The sequence below is a fragment of the Haliotis cracherodii genome, unplaced genomic scaffold (assembly GCF_022045235.1).
Source record: "Haliotis cracherodii isolate W230 unplaced genomic scaffold, xgHalCrac1.p SCAF_10, whole genome shotgun sequence".
Lineage (NCBI taxonomy): Eukaryota > Metazoa > Mollusca > Gastropoda > Lepetellida > Haliotidae > Haliotis > Haliotis cracherodii.
Genome location: NW_027266265.1, coordinates 38,008,438 through 38,020,561, shown reverse-complemented (window position 1 = coordinate 38,020,561; position 12,124 = coordinate 38,008,438). Strand labels below are relative to the sequence as shown.

General features: G+C 42.5%; 1 protein-coding gene and 1 pseudogene across 4 annotated transcripts; both read left to right on the top strand.

The window, feature by feature from the left end:
- The first annotated feature begins 2,297 nt into the window (after window positions 1-2,297).
- LOC139453797 (uncharacterized) lies at window positions 2,298-7,709 on the top strand (annotated as a pseudogene).
- LOC139450335 (uncharacterized) lies at window positions 6,902-10,390 on the top strand. Of its 4 annotated transcripts, none has more exons than XM_071232017.1 (3): window positions 6,902-7,032; window positions 7,946-8,718; window positions 10,295-10,390. In XM_071232017.1, the coding sequence occupies exons 2-3, from the start codon at window positions 8,043-8,045 to the stop codon at window positions 10,333-10,335; spliced, it is 717 nt and encodes a 238-aa protein (XP_071088118.1). In that variant the 5' UTR covers window positions 6,902-7,032; window positions 7,946-8,042; the 3' UTR covers window positions 10,336-10,390. The 4 variants fall into 4 exon arrangements, with proteins under 4 accessions (XP_071088118.1, XP_071088132.1, XP_071088140.1 ...); XM_071232031.1 differs by lacking the exon at window positions 6,902-7,032 and adding an exon at window positions 7,274-7,356; XM_071232039.1 differs by lacking the exon at window positions 6,902-7,032 and adding an exon at window positions 7,287-7,351.
- The last annotated feature ends 1,734 nt before the right edge of the window (window positions 10,391-12,124 follow it).

The following is a 12,124-nucleotide window of genomic DNA, read 5'->3' as shown; positions in this document are numbered from 1 at the left end:
TTGCAAACTTTGCTGAAACACTGAAAATGCATATTCAACTTCAACCTGAAAGACAAGAAAATGATTTTAGCAGTAACTATCAAATCCCATAACAAATTACATTTTTGTGTTTGCTCATCTCATGACTAAGTACACAAAACAACTCAATTTGGTTTTGTTGCCATTTTGTCAAATATTACAAAAAGATTAATGTGCATCTTCAGCATGTTTTGGGTACCGGTCCGATTAAAGTCAGTTTAATAGTGCTAGACCACTGACAAACCAAAGTTTTACATGAATACAAACTCAGTCTACTGTATACAGACTCCAAGCCGAGCCGACCAGTCCTTGCACCAGGTAGGGTAACAAAAAGTACCATATGTCAAGTCTTTTGGTATGATGATTAAACCCTGACCTTCAGCTCTCCCGGCAGACACTCTATCCACTCGACTACAGAGCCTGTTAACTTGGTATCAAGTCCTAATTAAATTACAGAACCTTACAAAATACATGTCCAATAAAAATACTCTGGTGTGGGAGAAATTCACTGGCAAGTTATTGACGTGAAAGAGGTGTGAAAAAAATGGATGCAGGGTATATATACTAATTAAGAGAGTTAAGGCCAACCGTTTCTGTCACATTTAGTAAAGACTGAGGTGGTCCTTAACTTCTTTTGAGTAGTATTTCATAATTGTATTGAGATGACATAGACTGGATACTAAAGGATGTAAGAAGATATGAAGAAAAAGAACCTTCTTTATTGAGGGCTGCATCCAGAGAGTACCTGGACCAGTGACTGTCAACTCAATCAGGGTGTGGGGAAAATATTAAAATTGTGTTTCCTATGAAAATGACCAAGGTCCCGGAACTGTGCTCCTTAAGGCTTGAGGACCAGAAGGCCAAATTCCGCCCCCTTGCTTGGAATTTGAATATGGTAATTCCAGGTTTGCAGCGGCGGCGGCGCACACACACGCACGCACGCACGCACGCACGCACACACACACTTTGAGCCCCTCTACTCTTTTTAATTTTATGACCTCACCAAGAAAACAATTTTTCTCTTGGCTGTAGCCACTGCGGCACGGGTGAGTGAGTTACGTGCACTTGACATCACCTGTGTCCGATTTGAGCATGGTACGCACGGAGTGATTTATCTGGATTGTGCTCGGATTTCATAGCTGGCCAGTCAACTACCAGGCCAACCTGATCGTTCCTTCATTCCACCAATCTCGATCATTGTGGGAGTTGAAAATGAGGGTGAACTCCTCTATTGCAGGGTGCACACTCATGAGTTTTCAAAACTAGGCGTGGCTCACAGAAACGGTTGTTCATTCCGGTATCCGGTACGTCCATGACCGAAGTAAGTCGCAACACCATATCTCAATGGTTACGCACAGTCATCCTACAGGATTACGAGATCGACAACCTTGATCCTCCGTTAGCGAACAACCCTCACGAGATGGCTCTACATATTAATTGTTCTATTAGAGCAAACATGGAAGGATGTTTTTGGAGGTCCGACACAGTTTTCGCAAGTCATTATATTCTCGATGTGGCTCTTGAAGACGAAGGCGTTCACAGTTTTGGGCCTCTGTTGGTAGCCCAGCAGGTAACCAACCCCCACGCTAATAAGAATTGTCCTGTCCAGAGCCAGATTTCCTCTCCGCGCAGCACTGTCTAAGACATGGAAGAATGGAATTATTTTCAAGCTCTTTTATCAGATTTGGCTCAGTAACACTGACGTTTTGCTATCATCCATTATTACACGTGTGTACACGAATTTATCCTGAATTTTATTGTGTTTGATAGGCATTGCTTAGAAGTTGACGGATGACAAGATAGACACAATCTTATTGATAACAACTTCTTTAATTGTGTGAAAAGCGACGTTTAAGGTATAAGGATATAAAATTGAGACAAGATAGACACAATTTTATGGATAACAACTTCTTTAATACTGTGAAAAGCGACGTTTAAGGTATAAGGATCTATACCGAAATGTCGCTTTTCACAGTATTAAAGAAGTTGTTATCCATAAAATTGTGTCTATCTTGTCTCAATTTTATTTCGTAAACTGAAATAAGGTCTAAATGTGATTATCCCTGGCTTCTGGCGGAAGTCACAAGCCTTTCAAAGTCACGTGAGAAAAAACAAGATCTCGTCCTTGATTCTCTGGCTTCCGAAGATGCAAGACGTTGAAATTTCCGTGCTCGTCTTGTGTTTTTCATTGTGAACAATCTTCAATGGTGCTTCGTCAGTCTTGCTCTTTTTGTACTTCTCTTCTTGGCATAACTCTTTTCTTCGGTTTTTAAACCGTCATGAGATCGGATCATTCATCGGTTCCGATGGCGAGGATGGAATTCCTGTTAGCCAAAAGCATGGACGCCATGTGCCTGTCAGCCAGGAGGCAACAACGGCCGCTGGAACCAGCCATGAGGCAAACAATAACCAGAGCCATGAGGCAGTTGGTGACAATGGCAGACCTAATGATGTTGATTTGGAGAATCGAAGCAGGAAACGAGATAGGAAGGACTGTAAGGGCTTCACAATTCCAAAACGGGACCAAGCCAAATCTCGCCATCGTCATCGCAAAAGTGAGTGAGTGAGTGAGTATGGTTTTACGCCGCTTTTAGCAATATTCCAGCAATATCACGGCGGGGGACATGAGTCATCGCAAAAGAAGTGACAGTAGCAGTAGTAGTTCTTCGTCATCCAGCTCAAGTAGTGAGTGTAGTTCGTCAGAATCGTCAGTTTCGGAAGATTGTGAAACCAACAATCATACTATTAGTACTGACAATCACCCGTATAAGCGGTTCAAGCCCACAGATGAAAGGGCTGAACAAGAACTGTCTAACGAACTGCTAGATAATGCACATGAGCATTTCAACCACTACATTTAAGATGAAGTTATCACCAAGAACATATTAGAGGGCTGTCCAACCCCAAAAGGATTTGTGCCACTGGAGCTTGATGAAGAATGTTGGAAGTAAAAAGATTTACTGCGGCTAAATCTGTTGAAGCAGGGTTGGGAAAAATCCAATCAAGACAACTCAATGTGATGGGACCACTTGGTCAAGTGTGGCAGACAGTGGATAAAATCAGAGATAAAGGTGGTGAAGAGATTGATGTGAACGATTTTTTGAAATTAGTTGAAAAGACTGTTTGTTTGTTGGGACAAGCCTACGTTGCCACTACTTTTATAGAAGACTGAACATTCTAACGAAGCCGATGAAAAGTCAGAAGAAAGCCTAGAAATTTCTCTCAAAGAATGAAAAAAGGTTCAGTGACAAGAAGGCCTTGTTTGGCAAAGGTTTTTACAAGAAATTGTTAAAGCTGTCCAAGGACAGAAAGAAGAGATGCGACATTGAGAGACCGTTTCAGACTACAAAAACAAGAGCCACTATGGCTTCAAGAGCTCTGCTAGAGGGTTTCACAGAGGAAACAGCCGGACCTTTCACAGAGGGCCCTCATCAAGTTACCAGGGTTACAGAGGTGGGGGCCGTTACAGTACCAACTCATTCCAGAAGATGCGATTCACCAACTCGACTAGAAAGCGAGACGGTGGTGGCAGAGGCAGAGAGTTTTCCAGAGGAAGGTATGTATGTTTCACAATATCTAAAGGGAAACACACTGCACAGTCAGTTACAGGACCTAGACTTTCAGGTCATTCAGGCAGATCCCAAACTAGGGGGGCGAATATAACACTTCATAAAAACTTGGGAAAAGTTGACAAAGGATCATTACATTCTAAACATTGTTCAAGGGTACAGAATAGAATTCAGTCAAATTCCTCAGCAAAAATCAGAACCAAAAGAACTAAAGATGCAAAAATCAGAAATGGACACAATGTCTGCAGAAGTAACAAAAATGTTAGAGAAAGGGACAGTGCAGTGGGTTTCTCCAGTAAGAAACCAGTTTGTGAGCACAGTGTTTGTGACCCAAAAGAAAACAGGGGGTCACAGACCGGTATTCAATGCAAAGAAACTAAACTTTCGTGTTGCTTACCAACACTTCCAAATGGAAGGAATAGTGACATTGACAGAACTAGTAAACAAACAGGACTATATGATAAAAATATATCTCAAAGATACCTTTTTTTGCATCCCAGTTTGCAACGAGCACATTACCTAAGATTCCGCTGGCAAAACAAACTTTACGAGTTTCAATGCCTACCCTTCAGACTTGCTTCAGCACCGAGGGTGAAGCTGTTGAAACCAGTGATATCTTTCTTACGGAGATTAGGAATCCGAGCCCATATTTATCTAGACGACTTGATTTTGGCCAATCCCCATAAAGACGCATTGATGATAGACAGGGATTCGACCCTAGAAATTCTACGGAAACTAGGTTTTGTAGTGAATTGGAAGAAGTCAGTCCTAGAACCATGTCAGGTAATAGAGTACTTGGGTTTCACTGTCAACCTGATACAGTTGGCACTTCCACAGGACAAAGTGACTGGCATTCTTCGACAGTGCGAAATGATGTTGTCTTGTTCCCACACAACTGTACGACAGCTAGAGACATTGATAGGCAAACTTTCTGCCTCAATGATGGCGGTGCTACCAGCACCGCTACACTATCGACGTTTACTAATGTTCAGAACGAAAGCTCTCCAACCCAAACAAAACTACGAGCCGAAAGTGACATTGATAGTAGAATGCAAACAGCAACTGAGATGGTGGATACATCATCTCGCCGATTGGAACGGCAAATCTTTCCTCTCGACAGGGCCGGATGTAGAGTCATAACTACAGACGCCTCGAAATTGGGGTGGGGAGCTGTGTATGGGAAAGTTCGGACAGGTGGAGTGTGGAGTCTCTCCGAGAGAAAACACCACATCAATATTCTGGAGCTTATGGCTGCTTGATTATCCATTCAGACGTTTGCCAAGAGCAGAACAGATGTGCACATCCATCTAAGGATGGACAACCGATCAGCAGTGGCATACCTTAACAAGAAAGGGGGAACGAAGTCCATGGACTTGTTGACGGTAGCCCAAATGATCTGGGATTACTGCCTCGAGAGAAAGAACATAATATCGGCCGAATACCTTCCCGGGAAGGACAATGTGGAGGCAGATTGGGAGTCGAGACACCACTCAGACTCCAGCAACTGGAAACTGAAAGCAGTTTATTTCAAGCAAATAAACAAAATTTGGGGACCAATAAATGTGGATCTGAACAGAACAGACTGAACAGACAGGTGGACAGGTATGTGAGCTGGCGGCCAGATCCGACCGCATGGCAGACGGACGCCTTCCTAATGGAATGGGAGGACATGAAACCACATTCATTTCCCCCATTCAGATTAATAGGCCGATGCTTAATGAAGGTAAAAAAGGAAAAATCAGAACTCATACTAATAGCTCCCACATGGCAAAGCCAACCATGGTTCCCTATTCTGATGAGCTTGTTAACAGAGGAGCCAATCCTCCTCCCTCCAGAGCCACAGATGTTGTCGTCTCCAGCAGGTCTCTTACCCTTACAGCCTGGAGAATCTCGGGAGTTGTAACCAGCCAGAAGGCATTTCTGAATCGGCTTCCGAGTTACTCTCCAAATCCAGGCGCCCAGGCACCAGGAACTCTTACAACAGCTCCTGGCAGAAATGGCGAAGTTGGTGCATGGGGTGTGAAATTGATCCATTTTAAGCCTCTGTGGCAAATGTGATTAACTTTCTCACTCATTTGTATGAATCAGGCTATTCTTACAGCACAATCAATGCAATAAGATCTGCTATTTTTGCATCTTTAGTTCTCCTGGTTCTGATTTTTGCTGAGGAATTTGATTGAATTCTATTCTGTACCCTTGAACATTGTTTAGAATGTAATGATCCTTTGTCAACTTTTCCCAATTTTTTATGAAGTGTTTTAATATCCCCCCTAGTTTTGGATCTGCCTGAATGACCTGAAAGTCTAGGTCCTGTAACTGACTGTGCAGTGTGTTTCCCTTTAGATATTGTGAAACATACATACCTTCCTCTGGAACACTCTCTGCCTCTGCCACCACCGTCTCGCTTTCTAGTCGAGTTGGTGAATCGCATCTTCTGGAATACATTAAGATTGATGTTAGTTTTGTGTTTAATTTCTTAGATGGGAAAAAAAGATGACAGTACTCAAAGCAGGGCCTGGGGAGTGCAGTTGCGGCTGTTACGGGGCTGGGGCTGTCATAAAGGTCGGGGGGGGGGGGGGGGGGGGGGGGGAGGGGAGTCTAAGGGAGGTATAGTCTTGGGCGCTCGTCAGTGCTGACGTACCAACCAACCAAAGTGCTGGCGGAGGCGGGGGTTAAAGGCAAATACTTTAACTGACCTGTTTAATTCTGCTGCCACGTTACCTGTTGTTGCCACATGTACTGTGACTGTGAGGTGGTTAGATTGGTGCAGAGGAAATATCTGAGTTTTGAAATCAGCCAATGAGAAGCTAAGAATTAGGGTTGGATTCTCGTTCCAGAATGCTGTTGGTTGTTTGGTTGTTTAACGCAGCACTCAGCAATATTCCAGCTATATGACGGCGATCTGTAAATAATCAAGTCTGGACCAGACAATCCAGTGATTGATATAAGAGCATCGATGTACGCAATTGGGATAAGAAGACATGCATCAACCAAGTCAGCGAGCCTGACCTCACCGATTGTCGCCTTTTACGACAAGCATAGTCGCCTTTTTACGGCAAGCATGGGTTGCTGTATACCTATTGTACCCCGGATCTTCACTAACCATAGCTATTACTAAATAACCTTTCAGATGATTCGAATTCATTTGAAAATCCAAGACAAATATAACAAAATATCAATATACAGAGGATATTTAATGTGTTTTCTCAAATAACACTTTTATCTCATCGAGTGAAGTGGGGAGAGTCTAATATCTTCACGAGTTACTCCTTCGATGATTTCCGGTCATTTCCGTGACGTTTCAGGAATGACTAGGTAAATTTGCACTCAATTTAGCAGTGTGGACGTAGCTCAGTCGGTTAGCTGTCGCGTCCGACGGATTCTCACAAGTGTAACTTGTCTTATACGTGACCTACGACAGAGATCGTCTTCACGAGAAGTTGTGGTACTGTATTCTCATATTGTATATACATATTTTCATATTGTATGACTTCAATGACACAACACTTCGCATGAGCTATTTTAGTCTGCATTCAGAGCAGAACCTTTCTACCAAGCCTGTCGGCTCAGGTACACGGTCACATTGACATTGTCGCAAACACATTGCCAGGTAAGCTCCCGACAACGCATATAAAGTCAACGTTATTATACATTACGCGAATGTTTCTTGCCATGACAAAGGGATACTAATATACACTTCACAACTGAACACAGCTGTTGGGGGTAGATGACGTCATTGACAAACAAATTCAAGTATTTTACATGTGAGGTAAGATAATGTTTCTTAAGCTAGGACTACCCAGAATATATTTATCTGTCTCGGTTCACAGAGGACAAAAAACGCGTTATGACATGAGCTACCCACTTTTCATAGACAATGTTCTTATCGTCAATGGCTCCGTGCACAAACCCTTTGTGCAGCAGAGAGTCGGTAGAATAGCTCCAATCGACTTTAGTAGTATATTTCTAAGAATAGGCGCGTTTGTCGGAACATCTCGTGAATGGTGATTTGTCGCTGTAAAATATTCTTATTCCCAGATCAGTGGCTGCAAGATCATCAGTAAAGTAAAGCCATCAGCGACAGTTATTTATAAGAACCTGTCCTTGTTTAAGACATGTTAAGGAACAAAAGGACCGAGGATAGTTTAAAAGAGGTGAAAACCTTCTTTTCAAAGAGTAATAAGTAATCAGACGCCGTCATACAGGTGGAAGACCACGAGCTTCACGTGGACCTGATTGTAATCTCTCTGATGTCCCCGACACTGGCGAGTGAGTTTACTTTACGTGGTACGTTTCCAGGAATAGGCCCGTTTCTCGGAACTTCTTGTATATTCATTGTGGCATATTCTTATTTCCAGAATACAAAGGCTTCAAGACCAGCAGTAAATTGACACACCATCTCCGAAAGTTAGCCATAGCAATTTGGAACTTGTTTTCGACACTTCTGTCACCAAAATGTCTGAGTCACGTTTAAAAAAGGTGAAAACCTTCTTCACAGAGGGGAATAAGAAATCAGACGCTGTCATACAGGTGGAAGACCACGAGCTTCACGTGGACCTGAATATAATCTCTCTGATGTCCCCGACACTGGCGAGTGAGTTCCAGCCACGCCCGGACCCCCTGTCTCCCCCTAGCGAAACCAACAAAGCCGTGGCCAACTTGGACGGACTTGTTGACCACATTGTGGACATGCTGACCTCCATCTACCCCAACTTCAGGAGCGTCAACGTTGTTGACAAAGACAACGTCGAGTACCTACTCCCACTGGCTGCGAAGTACAAGCTGCTGTTTCTGCTGGAAACGTGTAAAACATTGATAATTGGAGCGGTACCTGGCATGAATTATGTTCCCATCATGATTTCCGTAACAATCCAGAAACAAATAACAAATGAAGAATACAAGGACGAGAATAGAGATCGTCTCATGCGGTATTTCGTGTTGGCGCATAAACATGAATTAGATGTAGTGAGGAAATGTTGTATGGACAAGTTAGTAAAATGCTCTTATAGCAAACCGACCAATTATTCGACTAGTACTCATATGAATCCAACACGATGCACTCCGGCCTTCCAGCAGCTCGACCCAACTACAAGATGGGAAATACTGAGAAATCGATTATTTTACCTGGAAGGTGAGTTATTGTTTCGTGCTTGACAATAAAAGTTGACTGGGCAGGTGTAGCTGACCCTGTTAGTGACTCAGTATTAGTAGTTTCTGTGAAGAAGGGACTATGTTGGTGCGATGATGAATATACTATTTATTACTTATGCATGTTTTGGGCTAACTTGAGGGTCAACTGTATTCTGTAATGTATATATACCATCTTTTGACCTGGAAACGCCTCAGATAATGATTGTATATTACATTAACGAATGCATTTTTGAATCTTGAAGTGAGCCAACAGTAGAGATTGATCCTTTTCACTCTTGTTCTAATCAATCAATTCAGCCACCTTGCTCAACGTCATGTCACGTAATGAAAAAGATCAACATTTTTGTTTAGGGCCACAACAATAAGCCCAAATAATTAACTCGGTGTTTTTGTTTTGGCTGCACTCTCTTCACGTTTAAGCAGTTATCCTTTCTAGATTGCAATCTTGTGATGCTTGGTTTGATATAGTGAGTCAGTATGGTTTTACGCCACTTTTAGCAATATTCCAGCAATATCACGGCGGGGGACACCACAAATGGGCTTCACACATTGTACCCATGTCGGGAATAGAACCCGGGTCTTCGGCCTGACGAGTGAACGCTTTAACCACTAGGCTACCTGACCGCCCCGGTTTGATAAAGAGACCAATGTGTTTGTAAAATGGGTTTACATGAATGTACACGGGTTGTTCGATAACAAAGATGAAATTTAAATGACATTCCAACGCACGTATACACTCACTATTGTTACTAACGAAATAAAATAATAATGTTGGATTGCCTGGATGCTAGTTATCAATGCACCTTTACCCTAATCATGTCAACGAAAACATACTAGTATTCAGGAAAGTACTTAATATAAATACACACACAAAATGTCTCAGTGAGCCATGGCAATGTACATATGTTTTTCTATGTCACTTCTTTAATTTCAGTCATTTTATGTATTCATTATAAATAATCATTTCTGTAAATCGATGGGAGATGGGAAAGTTTTGATCATTAGTGCTCAATCATTTCATGTGGATAAAATAATATCAGTTTAACCTAAATGTTAATATCTCTTTACTCAATCCGAGAATAGTGGAACGTACTGTGTTTACAACTTGGAGCTAGGTTATCTGTAGATTGGACAGTGCTCAATTGAATTTGGAACCGAACGCGAAGCTATAGCCATCACTTGGAGACACCATCGACAACAATATCGACAGTCTGTGTTGAACTGTGGGACAAAGTAGACTCAATTTTTATGGATAACAACTTCTTTAATACAAATGCAAAAGAAACACAAAACTGTTGGAGTTACAAATGTAATAGGGGCGGTGGGGTAGCGTGCTGGTTAAAGCGTTCGCTCGTCACACCGAACACCCGGGTTCGATTCCCTACATTGGTACAATGTGTCAAGACCATTTCTGGTGTCCCCCGCCGTGATATTGCTGGGATTGTGCTTAAAACGGCGTAAACAATATTCAGTCCTTCACTCACTACAAATGTAATATTTAGCTCAAAGATCACAGCGAAGCATGTTGTCATGACGTTTCTTTCTCCTTTCTCCAGGTACCTACGGTGAAGTGACAGACAACTTGGAAGACCTTTGAGGGCGTGAGACATCTTGTGGCTACTTACAGTTCTTGTTAGTCTGCACACAATATGGCAACGGCTTCCCCAACGTGGATATGATATATTCATTCGCTACCAAAGTTTCGTTTTCAGACGGATTCGAAAAGCTCGACGCTAAAAATAGCCCTCCAATCAAATTAATGTCACGAGCGAGATTAACTCGGTGTAAAGTCAGAGAAGGGAACGATGGAGGTGGTGACGTCACTTCCGAAACGATACTGTGATCGCGAATAGGTCCACGTTATGTATGACAATGGACCGGAGATGTCATACACTGGATAATCGAGTATATGTTCATTGATTCTATATATAATCTGTGCTGCTGGATGATTTTCAATTCTTGTCATCGCCGCCCTCTCTAGGCTTGGACGTGCTATGTGTTATATACACATGTACAGACTTGTACCCCCCCCCCCCCCCCCCCCCCAACGTGGATATAATATATTCATTCGCTACCGGATTCAAAAGATCGACGCTAAAAATAGCCCTCCAATCAAATTAATGTCACGAGCGAGATAAACTCGGTGCATTTGTCAGAGACTAGATGTTAGTCTAGCTGTACAGCTTCCAATGAGAAAACATTTCTCTGGGCTGCGGTGGAGCGTGACGCGGTGCACGTGGAGTTAAAGCTCTTGGTATTCGTCAGTATCTCTTGTGAACTCGACACATGCGCAGTAGTGAACTGATAGTGAATGACAATCCGCGTTCCAATCCACTTCACGGATTATGAAATCCGCCGGTTCAATGTTTGAATACTCTTTTTTTCTGTTTTCTCTCTCTTCGTATTGCTTTTATAATCACAAATAAACAAATATCTTGTGATCTTGTATTTTGACGAATACCCTACTCAATCGGATGGAATAATTTAGATATCTGTGAGTTGTCGTTGTATTTCCCTATCTGTGACAAACAGACAGACAATAATTTATTTGCGTCTTACCCATAAGGTACATTGTACAATATACATATAAAATCAAAACACGCGTAAAACTAGTAGGGGCCAGTTTCTAACTTTAATGGGGCTACCCCGCATCTAAATTTAGCAAGCGCACTTCTGTGGCAACGACTCAGTGGTTTCTTAACGTAATCTTCAGTATCCTAATGGTGTTTGAAACGCCTGTAGGTTCTCAGTTTATTTCTTCCCCTCGCCCCTTGTATTGACTGTAGCTTGTCCCACCACTTTGTTTTATACTTTGACATCAGTCTTTCTCTTACTGCCGCGGCAAGGGGCCTCGACTCAATGTGTGAGCTAGTAGATGTTAAGTGCCCAAGGTCTATTCACTCGAGACACGACGTCACCCTGGAGTTCCAGTATTTCTTGAACTTACTGGCCCATAAAAATATCTTCTTAGTGACTCCTGTTTGGCGTGTTGACAAGTCTGGCCCAGTGCCTTTTAACTGTGATCCACGATCTGACACAAGGTGGGATCCAGCCAACCTCCCCATTTATTGCAACATTTGATGCGTATTTCCCCAGTCCAAGGAAGAAGCGGATAACACGGTGGTGAACAGCGTTTATCGTCGAATATTCTGTCGTGCCCCATATTGCGGAACCATAGTCCAGACAAGACCAAAGCATTGTGTCGTAAAGTTTGCTAAATACTTTAAATGGCATACTGCCAAGGCTTTTGTACTTTGAGATTAAAAGACCAAGGGCTCTACATCCTGATTTTGCTGCACATTTGGCCATAGTGTTAAAATCTTAATGTTCTGTTAAAAACACACTCTAAGAAATGTATAACACCTATCTGGCCAATGAAACGGAAA

Bases quoted from the DNA above. Each gene is read 5' to 3' on its own strand.
- LOC139450335 (XM_071232017.1), top strand. From the start codon at position 8,043: ATGTCTGAGTCACGTTTAAAAAAGGTGAAAACCTTCTTCACAGAGGGG. The intron at 8,719-10,294 runs GTGAGTTATTGT...TCCTTTCTCCAG, and splicing joins TCGATTATTTTACCTGGAAG to GTACCTACGGTGAAGTGACA.